Source organism: Scardinius erythrophthalmus (assembly GCF_964197995.2).
Source record: "Scardinius erythrophthalmus genome assembly, chromosome: 16".
Classification (NCBI taxonomy): Eukaryota; Metazoa; Chordata; class Actinopteri; order Cypriniformes; family Leuciscidae; genus Scardinius; species Scardinius erythrophthalmus.
Window position 1 is genome coordinate 1,159,347 of NC_138236.1, and position 22,121 is coordinate 1,181,467.

At 36.4% G+C, this 22,121-nt stretch overlaps 1 protein-coding gene across 1 annotated transcript in view; it reads right to left on the bottom strand.

Annotated features, from left to right (window-relative positions):
* The window catches only part of csmd3a (CUB and Sushi multiple domains 3a), a gene marked incomplete at both ends in the record, with an annotated part of 339,298 nt that overhangs the window by 119,776 nt on the left and 197,401 nt on the right, over positions 1-22,121 (bottom strand). Inside the window, 7 exons of the mRNA XM_081389133.1 lie at positions 3,679-3,888; positions 4,441-4,557; positions 7,683-7,752; positions 9,122-9,240; positions 12,642-12,746; positions 15,277-15,373; positions 16,111-16,235. Coding sequence (XP_081245259.1) covers positions 3,679-3,888; positions 4,441-4,557; positions 7,683-7,752; positions 9,122-9,240; positions 12,642-12,746; positions 15,277-15,373; positions 16,111-16,235 — 843 coding nt within the window. The remainder of the gene's footprint in view (positions 1-3,678; positions 3,889-4,440; positions 4,558-7,682; positions 7,753-9,121; positions 9,241-12,641; positions 12,747-15,276; positions 15,374-16,110; positions 16,236-22,121) is intronic.

Sequence of the window (22,121 nt, forward strand, 5' to 3'; positions counted from 1 at the left end):
ATACTTGTTTGTGATAAAGTGGAACCATTCCAAGTATACTTAAGTACACTTTAAATATCTACTCTTGTATTTAAGTTTTGAAGTGCAGAATTCACTCAGCACGAACTTCAAATGTATTTTGACGCACATTACAATTGCAATTCAATGTAAACCCTAATGCTCAGTATAATTAATTGGTTTGAGTAGGACAAAATTAAATTAAACTAATTAGTTCAGTCAAATTAACTTTTATGAGTATTTAGAACTTTCACAAAACTGATATATTCTAAAGGTGACATATCCTGAAAATCTGACTTTTTCCGTGTTTAAATAGATATGTTTTTAGCTGAGTCCTGAATGTAGACAGATTCCATAATTCCATAATTTAGGAGCATTAACACTAAGGGCCCTATTTTAACGATCTGAAATGCAAGTATCAAACGCAAAACACAAGTAACTTTGTGGGCGGGTCTCGGCGCTGTTGCTATTATACCGGCGGGATAAATGACTCTTGCGCCCGACGCATATCTAAAATGTGTTGGTCTGAAGAGCTTCATTACTCATAGGTGTGGTTTGGGCGTAACGTGAAATAAACCGATCAGAGCGACATCTCACATTCCCTTTAAGAGCAGGCGCGCTTGTTCCATGGCGGATCGCTATTATAACGGCGGATTTGGAGCGGTTCACAGCCGAGGAGACCGGCGTTCTCGTCAGGGCCGTAAAACACAGAGAAGTGACATTGGGGACGGAGAAACACACCCAGATTAGCTTCGGTTAAACAGGCGTATGATAATTTGGGTAAATGTGTAAGCTAGATTTATGCCTATTTTTCACATCTTCATGGACACCACAGTGATTTCCCTCATGTGGAATATTTTTCCTTGTAATAATGTATGGTTTTCTAAAAATGTGAACTGTGTGTAGATGAGAGAAGCAAAGTGTGTGTGTGTTGTGCACACGCTACATTATGGCCAAGCATGCGCCCTTAAAATAGCATCTGAATAACGCGCCGCTGACTTTAGACGAGGTTCTCCTGGTCAGTGGAGGAATTGTTTTCTGAAACTGCAAAATAGCACCAGGGAACGTTTGCGCCGGAACACGCCTCCTCTTTTCCTGAACCGCCCCCGGGAGCGCAAGTTCATTCCCTAATTTACCGACGTGCGTCTGTGGAGGGAAAAGTCCGCTGTGCGTCGGGTGCAAAATAGGAATGATACATGCGTCGGTGTACAAAGGCAATTGCGCTGGGTGCAAGATAGGGCCCTAAATGACCTTCCACCTATAGTAGCCAACCAGAAACGAGGGATAGACAAGAAACCAAGTTCAGCTGAACTAAGGGACCGGGCAGGATGGTAAGAGTACAGTAGATCAAACAGATATGGAGGTGCAAGACCATTTAATGTCTTAAACGTTAGAAGTAATACCTCAAAGTGAATACGTAATGCCACGGGTATCCAGTGAAGGTCATGAAGCGGAGGAGTAATGTGAGAGAACGCCTGGTGGAGGAGAGAACTCTTGCTGCCGAGTTTTGAACATACTGTAATCTTGCAGTAAGTTTTTTGGGCAGACCAAAAAATAGAGCATTACAATAATCCAGACGTGATGTGGTTAATGCATGAATTAAGGTTTCAGCGTCAGCTAAAGTGAGAGAAGATCGAAGACGTGCGATATTACGAAGATGGAAAACAAGAGAAGAAATATGAGAGCCAAAAGATGAATCGATTAAGATACCGAGGTTACGAATAGATGACGAAGGCTTAACATGAACTCCATATTATATTTATTACTTCAAAACCTCAAGTGAAGAGAAACATCTTACTGTTCAGGAACCATAAAGTCAGAATAGTGACACATTCCTGCTGTCGAAACCACAAAGGCACAAGCGGTGGAATATAAAAATAGACTTTTAAAACTTCTGAGTAAATCTTACTAGGGATTTCAGGGTGATTGTCAGATGAAAACCGTCTAAAGGGCCGTTCACAATAAAAACAATAACTATAACGATAACTATAACTATATTAGCATCCACACGCTAATTTGCTTTTAAAGAAAACGCTTTTTAAGGATTACAACAAACGGCTGGTAGAGACTACACCACATTCCTCCCCGGTTAGTGACATCACAAATCCTAGAATTTACATAAATCCCGCCCCCAGAATACGATTTATAGATTATGATAATATGCTAATCAATAACCAGAAGACAGTTAACTCCACATCAGCTACATAAATGCATCAGCTCCTGTTGCTTCTACATGTTGTCACTTCTTCTTGAGTCTCTCCATCATTGTCTGACTCCGGTTTGAACATAAAAGGCTAAAAGTTTTTGAAATGTTCAGTGCATGTGTGTGTGAGGTAATCAGAGCTGCTAACACACACACACACACTCACACACACACACACACACACACACACACACACACACACACACACACACACACACACACACACACACACACACACACACACACACACACACACACACACACACACAAGCTCTTGAAGCTCCGCCCCCTGTACCGGGAGCAGCAGCTCATTTGCATTTAAAGGAATACACACAAAAAACGTGCGTTTTGCTCACCCTCAAAAAGTGACAATTTTAACATGCTATAAAAAATATCTGTGGGGTATTTTGAGCTAAAACTTCACACACACTCTGGGGACATAAGTTACTTATTTTACATCTTGTAAAAAGGGCATTATACCATCGCTTTAAGCTATCCTTAGATAACAGAACAGTCGAAATGATGCTTTTAATTGAAAAGACACTGATGTTATTTTTAGTGCTATCTATCTTTTAATGCTGAGCTGTAGTTGTTTGCATGGTCAAATCCTCTCAGAAAAGCTGCGTCTTTAAATTCATCCCATTGAAAGCACCACAGCTAGACATACACATTCCCCCAAGCAACTTAATTATGCAGGGCTTTTCCGTTGAGACCGATCAGTCGTTCAGGCCACATCTCGGAGCTGCACGAGGCTGGCGAGAATATGCCTGTGGATGTGCATTGACTGAACTCAAAGAAAACAATTGGTTATATTCTCTATATTGTTATTGCGAGAAGGGATGTAACGGTGTGTGTCCACTGTAAAAATGAATAAAAAATCTGTGAAATTTACCGTAAAAAATACGGTTGCAACATTTTTGGTTTTACAGACTTTACTTAAATTTACAGTAAAAAAGCATATTTCGGTATCTGATGTTAATGTACCGATCTATTGAAGTGCTAATATCTGTTTTGTACCGTTGTAATACACTGACAACCACCAATCACAGCGGTGATGAGAGTCACATGATCAATCAAAGCTTTTTGAAGAAAGTTAATATTAATATACAGAAACTGCACAGTGTCATTCACACAAACACTGAACATCATCATGGACATATTAGTAAGTTATGAAGAAACATATTTCAGCAAAAATACATCAAATGTGAAGCGTCATGCAGGGAATTGTGGGAATGTCAATTTAAGCTTTTTGACTGTAAATTCTAAAATGACTTTTTCACTACCAAAAACTGTAAATTTAACGTTTAAATGTACGGTTAGATCTATCACAGTTATTCACCTTATATAGTACGTAAACTTTCTGTTAACCAATTAACAGTTTTTCACCGTAGCATTTTTACAGTCTTTTACCGTTAAATCATTTTTACAGTGTCTGGCCAGGAGAAGTAATATGTGTGGGCAGGTCTGACCCATCTTACCCTCGTAGGTGATGTGGAAACCGGGCTTGTTCTGCGAGTAGTCGCTGTGAAAGAAGAAGCTCGTCTCGTGGGTCGTGCTGAAGAAAGACTCGGGAACGACAGGCCCACTGAACCTGTCGATCACCGAACCGGAGTCCAGCGTCCCGCCACGCACTTCCAGGTAATCGTGAACAGACTCCGTGGAGAAGTTCAGGAACTGCAGGTGAATCCCTGTTCACAAACAACAGGAGGAGAGATGAGGTGCGTTTTAACAAAGAGATGCTTGAAGAAAAATGGGTAACACTTTACAATAAGTGTATAACATGTATTAACTCACTCTAAAAAATGCTGGGTTGTTTCAACCCAAATTTGGGTCAAATATGGACAAACCCAACCATTGGGTTACATTTTTAATCCAATGTTTGAGTTTGTCCATATTTGACCCAAAATTGGGATAAACAACCCCTGCATTTTTTAGAGTGTCACATGAACTAACCATGAGCAATACAGTTGTTACTGTCTTTGTTAATCTTTGTTAATGTTAGTTAATAAAAATACAGCTGTTAGTTCATGTTAGTTCACAGTGCATTAACTAATGATAGCAAGATTTTAATAAAGTATTAGTAAATGTTGAAAATTAACATTAACAAAGATTAATAAATGCTCTTCATTTTTAGTTCATGCTAACTAATGTAGTTCACTAATGTTCACTAACGGACCTTATTGTAAAGTGTTACCGTAAAATGAGGATTCAGGTTAAAACGAAAGTTACAGGATACAAACCAAAGCCAACGGGAAGTTTAACCGTCCAGTTGCAGTCAAGCCCACTGGGATAATTCCCAGGAAAACCGGGACTCAGGATAACTCCGTTGATTTCAGACAGGAATCCTCCACACTGAGCTGGAGAGTAAAGAGTGAAGAACATTATACAGATATTCAAGTCCAAACTCCTTTACAGATCTAGTGATATACGTGTTTTCTTCATATAAATAATGTTATCATACATCACATATTTTAAATGACATTAGATGATGTAAATCATGAATTTACACTTCAATATTGTTGAACACTTCATATTGTTGAGATGAAACAATTCAAATGAGATGAAACGCCACAAATTCAGTGTTCTAAATTAAATCAAGCTTAACTTTTGAACCCACATTCAATTGCTCAATTTAAGGAAGTAGCATTAAAATGGAATTAAATAAAAATAACACAAATTTTTCAGTTCATAAAATGAAACACTACAAATTCAGCGTTCTACGTTAAATTGAGCTTAACTTTTAAATCCAAAGTCAATTGCTGAATTTAAGGAAGTAGAAGTAGAATGGAATTACATTCAAATAAAACACTTAAACTATTTTTCAGTGTTCAGTATCATACATGCAAGTGTAAAGCCCAATGCAATACTGGGAGAGCGAAATGATCAGATATTCATCAAGTCCAAACTCCATTACGGATCTAGTGATATGCAAAATGAACTCATTTGCACATATAAGAGAGCCTCGTGTTCTGTCTTCATATAAATAACAATGCAATGATGTGCACTAAGAAATGCTTTCAAATGCTAATGGAATAAATGTGCCGCGTTCATTTTGAGAAAATGATACATGTGTTATGTTTTCTCATAATGACTTTTTAAATTATTACCAGTAGAACTCACTGGGATTGAAGACTGAAGTATATCTCCTTTATTTTACTGCGGGGTGTGTGTGTGTGTGTGTGTGTGTGTGTGTGTGTGTGTGTGTCTCCCTGCTTGTGTTTGCATTCGTCTTATTGGCAGATGTGTAATGAATGGCCTGTTGGACTCGCTGTCCATTTACAGTGCTTTAGAACAGCAATTGAAATGTCAATAGAGAACATTGAATCTTCTGTTTACCCTGAGAGAGTTCGAATCAATTAAACTTCAAGTGTCATTCTTTAAAGGAACAAGCCGACTTTTTGTGACTTTAGCTTATTCCCCGTATCCCCCAGAGTTAGATAAGTCCATACACACCCTTCTTATCTCCGTGTGTGCCGTAACTCTGTCTGACGCACCGCTAGCCTAGCTTAGCAGAAACACTGGAGGTGAATGGCTCCAGCTAGCATACTGCGCCCAATAAGTGACAAAATAACACCAACATTTTCCTATTTCCATGTTGTGATGTGTATAGTCACAGCGTGTACGAATAACAAGGTCACATGAGACACAGCCATCTTCTAACCGTATACACACTGGGAACTATATTCTCAGAAGGCGAAGCACTGCTTCTTGGGCGGAGGGATTTACTCGCAGCGCCTGAGCACTCGTGGTGAGGAGCAGAGAGTTTCTCAGAAGTACAGTGCAGTGAATAAGTTAAAGTCCTTTAAAACAGTCATGGTGAATGTCAACAACTGAGTCATGTGACAACTCATCAATTTCAGCAAGTAGAATTAAAATGGAATGAAATTTAAATCAAAACAATACATAAAAAGTATTTTTCAGTTCATAAGATGAAACACCACTAACGCAGTGTCCTAAATTAAATTGAGCTTAACTTTTAAATCCAAATTCAATTGCTGAATTTAAGAAAATAGAATAAAAATGGAATGAAATGTGAACAAAATAAAATAGCAAACAAATGTAACAATTTCATTGTTATAATACAAACAACATATTTCAAAATCATTAGATGATATAAATAATGTCTGAAATGGGACCTATTGACAACTAATATTTTAATTTATTTTATTTTCATTTATTTTATTTTATTTTCATTCATTTCATTTATTTTATGGATCTGCATGTACTGTAAGAATCCCAGAGCAATTCAAGCGTTACATTTGCAGTGAAAATATGAATTGTAACTTCTCAGATTGCTCTTCAATACAGTGAAATTAAAACGTGCTTTTTTTCCTCCATGTTATGGTTGACTTTCTATAGAATATCCCCTTGAATTTAAATTTATTTAAAATTTAAGATTTTATGAACCAAAATAGAACCAACATATAATCAGAGTCCTAGTTATCAGTAACACTCAGTTAATGCATTAACCATCAACGAGAAGTCCAACTTTTAATAATATACAACTTTTATTTTTAATAATATATTAGTAAATTAACTAAGATTAATAAATGTTTTAGAAGTGTGTATTTTTGCTAGTTCTTGCTAACTAATGCAGTTAACAAACTAACAAATGGAAACTTACTGTAAAGTTATATAAAGTGGACAGTACTGTATAGCAATGTCAATATTTTAATATTTTAATGGTACTGAAATTCGTTTAAAGAAGTATGCATAATGAGTTTTGCAAAATGTACATCTAGAAGCAGACTTGCACTATCGTAGGATTTCTAACAAATGTATAGTGTCGTCTTTTAACCGCAGGTCACGGTCTTGCACTGCATGAAAAGCATTAGACGGAAAGAGAAACTTGTGAGCGATGAAATCACGAGACAGGAGGAGGTTTAAGGCTAATAAATTTCAACAAAAGAGAGAATGTAAGAAGGAAGATTAGACCGAACACGACCTGAACGATCTAGCCTGAGGAGAGCTTTTTCACAGTCCATTTGAGTAACGCGAGCTCTAACAGAGCGATCTCTGAGCGCTGTGATGAAACCACTAAAACACTCAAATCAAATCAGATGAAATGACACAACTAACAGGGACACACTCATTTGGAGGATCTTTACTTATTAATATCATATCATACTTCAGATCACGCAAACTCTGAATCAACACGCACCAATGCTAAATCTTTCTAAATGTCATAATCATCTGTTAACAAACAAGTATTCATTACTTCAATGAGCTCATTGTTTCTGCATTAAATTATTACATTGTTTAAATTAATAAATTTTTAGCTAACTGTGATTTTGTATATGTACATTTCTGAAATACAGTCACCTTTGATAACAGATCACTGTAAATTGTAATATGGACTTTCTTGCATTTTCTTTGAAACTAATTGTGAATTGAACTGGAGAATTGAGATTAGCGAGAAGCAACGCAGTGTAAAGTCTCTCAGTGAGGAGTGTGTGTGTGTGTGTGTGTGTGTGAGACGTACCCAGACACAGAGGAGTGGGGTAGTTCCAGCGTCTGACGGGTCCCGGCATGCATGTTATATACGCACTTCCCTATAACGGTGGAAATGAAGAAAGATATTGACTTTTCCAAGAAGCTCTCACCAATTCCACAGAAAGATGAATCACTCGTAGGAAATGAATCATTCAACGTGCCACAAAATAACAAAGCCTTGGCGCCGAATGAAATCTAAGAGCAGAAAATCAAAAGCTGCACTTTAAAATCAAACTTCTTCAACTACGGGCACTTCTAGAAACAAACTTCCTTTTATGAAGAAACACTTTTAGCAAAGTAGAAATGCAATCGCTGAAGAATGCTTGTTGCGTTTCCAGAAATAACTCATGAAAACTTTCATCACATTTTAAACATGCTGATGTAACTAATGACAAAAGCATATAGCGAAATGACTAAACATTTAATTTAATTTTTACGAAAAAAATAAAAGCTAATACAAATATTATTAAAACTATTAAATAAAAATGTTCATCACATTTAAAACATGCTTTCCTGTTAACACATTTTTCATCATTTTACAAAATTACAGTGAGAGAAATTATCATTTCATAGCTAATGTTTCATGAACTAAAACTAAATCTATTTAAACCATTTCTGTTAACTGAACTAAATAAAATAGAAATATTAGGTTTAGTTGAACAACTTAAACTAAACGAAAATGAGCATTAAAAGTTTAAGTTGAAGCACTAAAATTATTCACTGGAAATAAATAAAAACTGAAATCAAAATCAAAATAATTTAAACCTACACATGCAGCAGTATTAAAAATAAAATAAAAAAATAATAAAAATGACTAAAAGCACATAATGAAATGTCTAAACATTTTGTTAAAATTTACATGAAAAAGAATATAAGAATATAAAATAAAAGCTAATACAAAATATTAATAAAACTATCAAATAAAAACTAAAATAACACTGATTCTAAATACACACAAATATTTTCACACTTTAGGCTTTTTTTAAAAACATTTTTTACAAAATTACGATTACAAAAAAATGAATATGGTGGAAAATTGTTGGTCGTGGTGAGGATGATTGAGAGAACTAAAAAGAGAGTCACATAAATTTAAAAAAAGAAAAAGCTTATTTCACTCTTATAGATGATCAACTTAAAAAATCTCAATTAATATTTAATGATGCACTTTCGTATTATAAGACCAAAAGTCTGGAGTAAAAACAATAAAATCTCCACTTAAAAAAGCATTTGAAAAGTAGAGAACGGAAAATTAAATCCTATTTACTTAACCTCTGGGAAAAATAAGTGCTCATAATTGAACAAAACACACTCCTTTTGATTGACTGTCACTCTTCTGAAAGATTTCTTTAGGTAAGCAACACAGCCGAAACGAGCAGAACGCTTCTCAGAGCGAGTGCAGATGTGTGTGTGATTTGATTCTCCCTTCACCTTCAGTGTGTATCCCTGCTCGCAGTGGAAGGAGACGACGTCCCCGACGAGGTATCGCTCGCCCAGCTTCACTCCACTACTGGGGGTCTGTGGCTCTGGGCAGGAGTCCAAACCTATTGCTTAGGACACAGGACACTCGCATGTTCACCAACACAAGCGCACACTGATCTGCGTTCACACTGCGAGATGCAAATGAGCCCCGCGAGAGAAACCAGGCATGACTGATGTTACAGTGTTCGTATAAATCAAGCAATTTACTAATTCACGGTGGTTTCTGGCAACTTTTTTGTCAGCCGAACCGCTCTGACATTAAGTGTTTTCTTGAAGCACCTCCTGAGAAGTTTCGTAATCGTCATTCAGTGGCTGTGAATTGTCAAAACACCTCTCAAAACGCTTGCTTCGTATGCGAAGAACACAGACAATCAAACCCGATCCAAATTTTTTTATGACGGACGAAAGTTTCTGAGGCAGTGTGTAAACGTGATTGACACAACGTGAGGTCGTATTTATTTATTAACGTGCGAAATTTTTCAACGCTATCTCACGGCCAATTCGTATGAATTTGTGAGTAAAAGGTGGCTAAATCATACGAATTCGTACGATTTGTCTAAACCCGCGTGATGGGGAGGTTTAGGGGCAGGGTCAGGGGTAGGTCATTCGTACAAATTCATACGAATTGTGCAACTCATAAAATATGTACGATTTAGCAAAAATAGTACGAATTCATAAAAGTGAGGTCGTATATATTCGTACAAATTAGCCAGCTCGTAAAATACGTACGAATTGCAGTGAGATTGGGTTGGGTGTTCGTATAAATCAAGCAATTCACTAATTCACGGTGGTTTCTGGCAACTTTTTTGTCAGCCGAACCGCTCTGACATAAAATGTTTTCTTGAAGCACCTCCTGAGAAGTTAAGGTCTTTGCACACTGAGTCCAAAATTTTCGTATGCGTTTTTTCGTAATCGTCATTCAGTGGCTGTGAATTGTCAAAACACCTCTCAAAACGCTTGCTACGGATGCGAAAAACGCAGAAAATCGAACCCGATCCAAATTTTTTTTATGACGGATGAAAGTTTCTGAGGCAGTGTGTAAACGTGATTGACACAACGTGAGGTCGTACTTATGATTTAGCGTGCGAAAATTTTCAACGCTATCTCACGACCAATTCGTACGAATACATGAGTAAAAGGTGGCTAAATCATACGAATTTGTGCGATTTGTCTAAACCCGTGTGATGGGGAGGTTTAGGGGCGGGGTCAGGGGTAGGTCATTCGTACATATTCATATGAATTGTGCAACTCAGAAAATATGTACGATTTAGGAAAAATCGTACGAATTCGTACAAGTGAGGTCGTATATATTCGTACGAATTAGCCACCTCGTAAAATACATACGAATTGTCGTGAGATCGGGTTGGGTGTTCGTATAAATCAAGCAATTCAATAATTCATGGTAATTTCCGAACTTTTTTGTCAGCCGAACTGCTCTGACATAAAATATTTTCTTGAAGTACCTCCTGAGAAGTTAATATTGCAATATTGATAACTGTAACAAGACTTTAATGAAACTATAAAGATAATTATAATGATAAGTGTAACGATAAGTAAAGACAATAAAGTGTTCGTTATATATAGTTAATTAACGATAACTATATTACGTCGTACAGCTGACTATAACGATAATGTATAAATATAACTATAATGATAATGATAACTATATTAGCCTCCAAAACAGCTGAATAAAACAATAATAAGTATAATAAGACTATAAAGATAACGTTAACTGTAAATATAGCTATTATCAGTGGTGTGCCGTCAGAGCCAGCAGGGCCTTCTCTGCTGGCCCTGTCAAAATAGAATTTTTTTTTTCTAAAATTAAATTAATGTGTGTCTGAACATGTCTAAATTCAATTACTGTCTATCAGTACGTTACAATTATATTTCCAGAAAGAATATGGTTATTTTTTGTGAGTCTGAGCTGGATTTTACATATGTCATCTAAACGCCGTGGACCAGCACTAGTAGTATAGCTAGCCTTCCGTTGAAGCTGCCGTTTTCCAATTGATCATAACTTTGACTGACGTGTTTTATCAGCCAATCAAATTGTGATGCGTATGACAGAACGCCCCAGAGGCCCAGCGATGTGTCGATGGCTAGCCCGCGCTGATGTCATCGACATGGGTGGGCAGATACAATACATGTTTGTGTACAATAACAATTTTCAGGAAAAATAACATTACGATGTCCAGAAATAAATTTCATTAGTACATTGGGTCATTTTGGGTACATTTGTCATTCTAGATCTACCAATTTTGTTAATACCGAGAATTTCCACGTGAGTAAATCCATTGATAACTATGCAACTTTAGTGTTCGACGATGGTCCAGTGGTAGAACTTTAGCCAAGTGTGTCAGAGGTTCTGGGTTCGAGTCCACACTTGTATAGTTTTTTATTTTTATTTTACCGAATATGTTCATCAGTGGTTGTATATCAAGCAAGGCGTTTGTGTGCATTTTGTTTTGTAAGATTTCAACGAATAGAAAGTCTCCGCAACGGCGCTAGATTGAAGCGCGCATCTGAGTGAAAACTGTGCGCGAGCCACAAGAGAACACTGTATCCGCGCCACTGATAACAGCGGCAACGAGCACTCAGCTTGAACAACACATTTCAGCGCTAGAATGCATCTTATTCAACAAACGAAAATTAATGTCCTGCTAGTTAACCGGAGATGTTTTATTTATTTGTATTACTAACTTACATCCGTGCGCGAGATGTTTCAGCTCAGCTTTTATAATGTACAGTGGTGTGCGTGTGCGCTGAGGTTGAAGATCAGCTGTCTCGTCGTTGATGTTACGCAGTGCATACAGTGCATGATTGTATTTTTATTTTTTTTTGGGGGGGGGGGGGGGGGGGTAGATCGTTACTGAAGGCCCTGACTGAAACCCCACGGTACGCTACTGGCTATTATGATAACTTTATTAGCATCCGGGAACAGCTGACTATAACAATAAGTATAACGATAATATATAAATATAACTAAAATGATAACTATATTAGCATCCAAAACAGCTGACTATAACGATAAGTATAACGATGCCGATAAAATATAAATATAACTAAAATGATAACTATTCAACCATCCAAAATAAAAGTTTGTTTACATAATACTGTATCTGTGTGTGTACTGTGTATAATTATTTTGTATATTTATAAATACACAAATATGCATATATATATTTAAGAAATATTTGCATGTACTGTACTTTATATATATTTGTACATAATTTATATTATATATAAATAACACATTTTTCTTAAATAAATGCATGCATATGTGTGTGTATTTATATATACAAAATAATTATACACAGTACACACACACACACACACACACACACACACACATATATATATATATTATGTAAACACAAACTATTTTGGATGTGATTAATGGTTGCCCAGCACTAGTTATAAGCTCTTCACCAGCTCAGGATCCCCTGGAGGTGAACGGTCATCATACCTGTGTATTCCAGGTGAAAGCCGGCTCCAGAAACGCTCATGTCGGTCTGAAAGGTGAGGTACAGGTTGTTGGACGTGGTGTTCAGCAGGGGAGGAATCGTCGTCCCTAAAGGGATGGCATTAGAAAAATTTGGTTTGTATGACAGGTATAACAGCACAGTGTTCCCTACAGCTCCCGGTGGGATTGTGACATTCCTTAACAAGGTTTCTATGGATGTCATTCAAATCTGTCAGCAGGTTTATGGAGTTCCACTGAAGGGGACATATCATGAAAATCTGACTTTCTCCGTGTGTCAGTGCTATAATCGGTGCTTCTACCAACACAGAACATGTGAAAAGTGAAACCCAGTGACTGTGTTCTGGTGAGTCTTTCTCTGCAAGCATGTAATAAAATAAGCCGATCAGATTTCGCTCTCCTTCTGACGTATGAAGAGGATCTTATTATAATATTACCGGCCCTAAATCTGCACGTTTACACACACCAGCCGACATTTGGTTTCACACGCGACAACAGAGAGACCAGTTCTAACGCACTGATGAAGACCCAGCAGAGCCTGAAGCTGTTCTGTGGTTGAGCACAGACGAGCACTGAACACTATTGACCAGAACATGTCACCGCTGTCTTATAAACACCTCAGGAACTGTGGACACTTGTGGAGAAGTTCAACATGAGGATGAGATGATCAGTGTAACTCCACAACAACTACAGAAATGTCTCCGCTAACATTCAGAAGCTCTTCCTGAGTCTCTCCGTAAGGCTGCACTCGCTACTGGTGATTCTGTGATTCTGGATGAGGGAGATTGGCCTGTTCTGTTATTGCCGGAGTTTCTGAAGCTCGTGTAAAGACTCCGCCCTCTTCTGAACGGAGGCGGAGCTAAAGCTCATTAGCATTTAAAGTGACACACACAAACGGCATGTTTTTGCTCACACCCAAAAAGAGGCAAATTTGACAAGCTATAATAAATGATCTGGTATTTTGAGTTGAAATTTCACAGACACATTCTGAGGACACCATAGATTTATATTATATCTTGTGAAAAGACGCATAATATGTCACCTATAAAGTTGGGTCACATCCAGCTAATAATCCCGAAACTACATCTGGCCACACAACAAGACAGATCAGACCTATAGCAGTTCTGTGAACCGGCGCTGACCTCCATCAAGCAGAGCGATGCTCTCCAGCCGACCTGGATTCTCCATGATGGGATATTTGTCGAGCGAACGCTGACGTTCGGTGCTAAAGAGGTTGTGACGAATAGATGCAGGCATTACACTTGCAGCCTTAACCTCATGGGGAATTCAGACAGATTTAGACGCTTATTACGCCATTTTACCTTCTTTATGCACAAGGCATCTCCATCCCAAACTTTCTTTAATCTTTCATTTGTCCTCCGAGCAGATTAAATGTCAAACTGTCAACAATACTTAACGTTTTGTCTGAGAGGGATGGCGCCTTGCTAAGGTCAGTGCATATTTATTTTGCTTTGTGTGGCTGATGCACTGATACAGAGATATGGTGGAAAGTAATGAATATAGTCGTTCACTTCTGAGGGCTCTGCCGATGCGAGTCGTCGGCGCTACACTGATATCATTCTGTCTTCTCCATGTACTAAGAGCCAGGGAAGTCAATAAAAAGTCTATAGCGCAAGGAAAAAAGACTGATTAAATATGGCAGAGAGCCAAACAACAAGTAAACAAGCCCTTTCTGAGCCAAAAGATGTGAAAAAAAAAACAAATAAATAAATCAGACTGCAAAACATACAATCACGATAATAAAAAAATTAAATAAAAATAATGCCAGACTAAACAAGGCAGAAAGAAAGTGCAACAACAAACAAAATCAAGTAAACAAACCATTTCTGAGCCAAAAGATGTGGAAAAAAAACAAAAAAAAACAAACAAACAAACAAACAAACAAACAAATGAATAAGATTGCAAAACATGCAACCACGATAATAAGATAACAAAATAATGCCAGACTAATAAACATGGCAGAAAGGGCAACAACAAACAAAATCAAGTGAACAAGCCCTTTCTGACTCCAAAAATGTGGGGAAAAAACACACAAAAAAGTTCAAATAAAAAAAATATATAAAACAAAATAAAATAATGCATTAATTAATCAGATTGCAAAACAACCAATAATGAAAAAAAAAAAAGCCAGACTAAAAATGGCAGAAGGGCACGACAAACAAAATCAAGTAAACAAGCCCTTTCTGAGCCAAAAGATTGGAATAAATAAATAATATAAATCAATAAATATTGCACACAAAAAAAAGTTGGTAAATAAAATAAAATAAATTGATAAAAATAAAATAAATTAAAATAAAATAAAAGTCCTCTGTCATTGAGTCGTCAGCGCTACACTGACATCATTCTTTCACCAAGAGCCTCACCAGGGGAAACTTCACTCCCGCTGCTTATAAAGCTGTTGATCCATGATATCCCATGACAGCTCAAATATTGATGTGCGTTGGAGGACAAAACAAACCTCCGGATGAAAGCCAGGCGGCATGAGGTTACAAAAAACAGCGCAACAGTTCTATTTGATATTAAAGTCAACATGACGTTCTTGTGTTATCTGGAAAACAATATGAAACTTAGGGAGGAAAACAGATGGTTTTCATCTTACCCGAATAGCTCCCGAGTCTCGGAGCATTGCTGTCGACGCCGTCGTAGAAGTCCAGCGAGTCCCAGTTGTGTTCGGTGGAAAACGTCACAACTGTAATCTACAGGAATAAAATACAAAGGCTTTGAATCCCTTCAAAAATCAACCAATAAAATACAATGAAATGTTTCATTTCAACATTTTGGTGCATATCATTTACTATCAAGAATATTAGTATAAATTCAGTCAAATAAAGTCAGTTCTGGTCTGATAAGGCCATGTTAGACAGTGCAAAATGCAAATAGTCATATATGCATGCAAGTAAAAGGCTAATATATCTATAAGGGAAGAATGATTCGTTGTTGACGTCAAAGGCTGAATGGTTAAATCTGTCGCTGGCTAATATGACTAATGCTAAAGCAACATGTTCGGCTGATGAATCACATTTCTTCTGTTGTTTTCAGTTTATGGTAATCATTTTGCATATTGTGCAGCCAAAGCAGAATAACGATACACAATGTTTGTTCAGCGCATGATGTCCAGAATAAAGAACAGAGTAGGAAGAAATCTGTCTTTTAAAACACATATTGGCTGAGCATTATTATATTCAGAGATTTTTTTTCTCTTTTTTGCATCACTATGAAATGAAGTGTCACCTCCATAAACTTCAAAAGTCATAAAGAACAGCAAAAATGGAATATTCACAAGTGCAATAATCAAGCAAAGCAAATAATAATGTGATTCCCTCGATGATATTTGTATCCCCAGGCAAGCGTTAAGTAATCAAACACACTTCAGCTAATCAGAATTTGAAATGTGTATTCTGAAGATGCTTTAAAAACAACAGTTTTGTCTCACTTGGATCCCGGTTCCCTCCGGCACAAAGATCTTCCAGACGCAGTTGAGGTGGTTGTCGTATGGATCGGGATAACCGGGAGACAGGACGGTCCCGCGGCGAGCGGTCAGAACTCCTCCACACGGGACTGGAAGACAGGATTCGGGAACAAAAGACTGAGTAAACGTGGCAGAGAGGCCAACAACAAACAACATCAAGTAAGCAAGAGCTTTCGGAGAGAATTTATGGAAAAAGAACATCAGAAAAATCAAGTGATAAAATAAAATGCCAAAAAGTACCTTAAAAGGCCACATCAAGTCAATCAAAATAAATAATAGATACATAATAATAACAATAATATTAATAATAAATACAAAAATAAAAACAAATTAAATTAAATATATATATAAATAATATTATTTATAATAATAATAATATAATAGAAAATTATATAAATAATAATAATAAATGCAAAATAAAAACAACGCATATAACAAATATTAGTCATAATAATAAAAATAATAGAATAAATAATATTACTTATCATAATATAATGTGAATAATACTATAATATAAATAAAATAAATAATACATATGAAAATAAAAATAAATAAAAACATATAAAATAATAAAATGAATTAAAATATAAAATAAAATACTTAGAGCACCAGATAAAGTCAACATGAAACACTATTCGTAATAAATCTGAATGTTTTACGTGACTGATGTGAGCTGAAAAGGAGAGTTGTTTCTGAACATAACATTACAGGCTACAGTACAGCCGTAATATTTTCCCTTCCAAAACGAGCTTCTTTCATAAGCACTCTTTCTCTGTGTAATGATGTTCTTCAACCAGCCAACAATCACCTGTGTCGGCCCATCTTAACCCAACTCCACTGGGACGTCATTACCAGGTGCAGATCTGAAGTGCCACGACACATTAATGTTAATGTCGCCGCAACTGCTTTAATCTAGCATGGACCCAACATGGACTAGCTATATATATATATCTATATATCAAAAATGTCTCCTCCTTCTTCATGCATTACGTCCTGAGAGTTAAATGACTTCTTCCACATCCAGTGTCCCGCATCATGTGGCTTCAGCACATCTTTCACATAGGCTTCATCAAGCTCTGCTTAAAACACATTATGCATTCATCATTTTCAATTATTCAACCTCGTACTCCTTCTATTTGAAGTTTCCTCTCATATTTCAGCCCACTGAAGGGGATCCTTTGAGCAGAAAGAACTCTTATCTTCTGAAGAGTTGTCGAGCTTAAGTGCAACCATAATGATATTTTTGGTCACAGCTAGCTGACAGACAGCAATTCAATCTATGTAAAACCGGACACTTTGGAGCGGATATACACAACTGGCTATTAGATGACACTGCAAAGTTCACCATTTAAAGGGACGGTTCACTCAAAAATAAAGACCTTCTTTTATGTTGTTTCAATCCTATATGACTTACTTTCTTCTGTTGAGCATAAGAGGGAATAGCATGGCTTTTCTTTTGTTTTAATAATGTAAGTTATTGAGGATAACATAAAAAGCATCTTTAAAGTAATATGACCCATGCATTATATTCCAAGTCATGACGAACAGACCGAAATTAATTATTTAATTAAAACCTAGTGGACTTTGGGATCAACAGTCTTGTCAAATGTACCTTTTATAGTTTATTAAGCCTCTCATTCATAAGACACAACTAGATCAAAATACATTTGCAGACAAATTGCAGACCTACTTCCATACATGTCTAAAATACTAGAAAAAGTCTTGTTCGCTCAAATGTGGTTCTTCCTGCAAAAAATGATATCTATGAAAAATGTCAGTCTGGATTCAGGCCTCATCATAGCACAGAAACTGCGCTCGTTAAAACGACAGATGACTTACCATGGCCGTATCTCAATACTAGTTTTACGTGATCTTAGCTCTGCGTTCGACACTATAGATCATTAAATACTCTTAGATCGACTACAAAATTACTCTAGTATTCAGGGACAGGCATTGAGGTGGTTTAGATTGTGCCTATCAGACCGTTACCAGTTTGTCTGTTTAAACGGGGGGGGGGGGGGGGGGGGAATCTAAGATAACGTCAGTAAACTATGGAGTGCAGCAAGGCTCTGTGTTAGGACCTCTGCTATTTTCAATATACAGTACGGGCCAAAAGTTTGGAAACATTACTATTTTTAATGTTTTTGAAAGAAGTTTCTTCTGCTCATCAAGCCTGCATTTATTTGATCAAAAATATAGAATTTTTTTTTATATTGTGCTATATTATTACGTTGATGAATAAAAAGTAAAAAATAAATAACTAACATTTTTTTTTTTTATATATATATTTTTTTTAAAAACTAGAAATCTTTTGTAACAACAATATAGACTACTGGTCAGTAATTTGGGGTCAGTCTTTTTTTTCTTTTTCTTTTTTTTAAATAAATCAATACTTTTATTCAGCAAGGATGTGTTAAATTGATAAAAAAAGATTTATATTATTAGAAAATATTTTTTTTATTTTGAATAAATGCAGTTCTTTTTAACCTTTTATTCATCAAATATATTAGGCAGCAGAACTGTTTCCAACACTCATAATAATTCAGAATATTAGAATGATTTCTAAAGGATCATGTGATAGACTGGAGTAATAATCCTGAAAATTCAGATTTGCATCACATAAAATAAATGATAATTTAAAGTATAATAAACTGAAAACCAATTATTTTAAATTGTAATAATATATCACAATATTATTATTTTTCTCTGTATTTTTGATCAAATAAATTCAGGCTTGATGAGCAGAAAAAACTTCTTTCAAAAACATTAAAAATAGTAATGTTTCCAAACTTTTGGCCTGAACTGTATATATGTTGCCACTTGGTAATATTATAAGAAAACATGGAATTAGTCTCCACTGTTATGCCGGTGATACTCAGTTATATATTTCACCACAACTAGATGAATTCTCTAAATGATCTAAGTTGACAGAGTGTGTTAAATATATAAAATATTGGATGACCAGTCATTTTCTTCTATTAAATTCCGATAAGACTGATGTATGACTTATTGGACCAAAACCCTGTACACAAAACCTATTAGAATACAATCTGTATTTAGAAGGATGAACTGTAACCGGGGAGTTAAATCAGACAGCAACTTGTCTTTCGAAAATCATATTTCATATGTGGTCTTCTTCCACCTCAGAAACATTACTAAAAAAACTTCATTGAGACGTTGCATTACAAAAGACATTCAGCTGTTTTCTTATTCTCACCTTGACTGGAAAATAGTTTGATCTTGTCACATTTTGTCAAATGTATGCTTAAAGCGACAACATTTATTCTAACATGAATATATCTTGATGCTTTGATACAGTATGTTTCCTGCAAAACATAAAACACTAATTAAGAAAATGATTTATTGGACTAGATGCATTTGTATGTTTGTAAAGCCTAACCTTTCCATTCTCCATCAGTGACGAAGATCCCAAGGACTTGTAGCGCATATATATGCTAAATCACTGCATTCATAATTAAAGTATTGTGCTCTCTAATAGACCAGAAACACGTCATATTCAATTACTTCAATTTTCCATTTTCATTAGTGCTTTTCAAAACATTCAAAGCACACAAGCGTCAGCTGAGGAAAAGCCGAGGGGGGAAAACACACACTAACTGGAATAAATTGAAAGGACGAGGAATGAATCTTCTGACACTCTCAGTCACCTTTTCAGGGCTCAGTCGAGCAATTTTTATCGGCTAGTTGAGGCTCTGCCAGACATTGTGCTCAGCAACTTTTGTGTAGCTATCAATAAGCGCGAATCCTCTGTGGATGTTAACTAGCGCAAGGGTTTCTGTCTTCACAGGCAGTATCTGACGCTATCAGTCAAACACACTCGAGGACATCGAGAGACCCGAGTCAGACGCTTGTTTTCAATCACCGGTGCAAAAGAAAAACGCCATCGCTGTTTGTGTCACTGATAAACTTGAGTCTGTGCTGAAGAAAATTCAACAGAAAAAAACAAATGTAATTTCTACATGAAAAAGTAGTTCAGGCAAGAGTTAGAGTAGCAAGAGTAGCCTAAATCGGTAACACTTTACAATAAGGTTCATTACTTAACATGAACTGAGAATGAACAATACTTCTACAGCATTTATTAATCTTAGTTAATATTAATTTCAACATTTACTAATACGTTACTAAAACCAAAGGTTGTATTTGTTAACATTAGTTAATGCACTGTGAACTAACATGAACAAACAATGAACAGCTGGATTTTTATTAACATTAACAAAGATTAATAAACACTCTATTGCTGATTGTTAGTTCATGTTAGTTAAAGGAGAACTTGGTAATTTTTTTAACTTAATAAAACTGTCTAGAAATCATTTGGATGGTTAAACAACCTGTTCTGGTGATATTGGTGACTTTCCCCGCTCCCCCCAGCGTTCCCAGGCGGAAAACCAACCTTGCAACTTGGGGACTACCGTCCCGGCAAGATAGAAATTGGAAGTCTCGTGAGAAGCGAGAACGAGAACGAGCGCGAAACACGAATTGCTTTACGGCAATTCGACATAAACACACGCATGTATGAAGTATTACCAGATTACCCACCTCGGTAGTCAGACATAGCTCCACACGATACAGTTGGCTTGCTCCGATCAAAACAAGCGCACATGAGCAGCGGTAGAGAGGGGGAGGAGGCCGCCGCAAGTGAGTTTTTTACGACCGTGTTGTGAAATATACGCCCCCCCACAGCTGTAGGGGGAGCTCGTGGGGAAAACATGCGGCAACAAAAGGAAAAATCAGCGAAGAAGTGACTAGAGTTCGCTAGAGTTGCCGAGTTCTCCTTTAATACACTAACTAATGAACCTTACTGTAAAGTGTTACCCCTAAATCCTATATTAGTCCTCAATTCAAGCTTGCAGAAATTAAAGCATAAATCTCAACATTATAAAATTAAGTAAAATCTACTCAACTTTTCTGATAACGGTGTTCCCATCATGCACTGGGGCATGAATAATTAATAAAGGCTGTTTTTTCACTGTTTTCCAGCTGCATTTACACCGTTTTATCATTCCTTTAGGTTTTTAGGTTTGGTAACTTGCCGTTTTGTGACATCTGGATTCATTTTCTACTCAAAATGACACATTCATTCTCAAAAACGATCTATCGAATGTTACCGTCGTTGTATATTGTGTACCAAGTATTGAAGTCTCTGTGTTCAAATGCCATGTTACTTCTTAAATACAGATACAGTATGGAATCTATAATATTTACTTAAATGTTTCTAAGCGAAGCATACACTTTAAAAGTGTGGATTAATTCATTGTTATATTGTTTGAGAAAAGAGTCCATTTTGTTCAATTTACTTAACTTAGTTAAGTAGATGTTACTCAATTCTATATGTGAAATTAAATAAATTAGATCTAATTAAGTAATATTTACTTAATTACTTAAATAAAATGTTAATTAGATGTCAAATGAATGTTAAGTTCAATAGTAAGTAGATTTTAAGTTGTACAGTAGCAGTAAAATTTACACTCTAAAAAATGCTGGGTTGTTTTAACCCAATTTTGGGTCAAATATGGACAAACCCAGCTGTTCGGCTAATTTTTTAATGACATTTTTAACCCAACGTTTGGGTTTGTCAATATTTGACCCAAAATTGGGTTAAAACAACCCAGACTTTTTTTTAGAGCGCACTTAAAATGTTTTTTTTTTCTCTCTCTTTCATTTCATCAAGCAAATCCTACAAGTTATTCTTCCCAGTGTTCTTTACTCTCGCTTCTGATGCCTGGAAGAACATTTTACATGTTAATTCGAGGCAATTATTGAGTTGACTTCCACTCGGATCATCTGTATTCCACAGGTGAGTTTACCCACGCGCTCTCTCGCCCCCGCTATAATCAAGACTGTTTCCAGCTAACGCTAATGTCTTCATTAGCAGCCGGCGCTCGAGAGGCGATGAGCGGGTCGCTCGGGGCAAAGAGCAATTCCACGTGGAGAGTCGCTACCGTAAATAGAGTAAC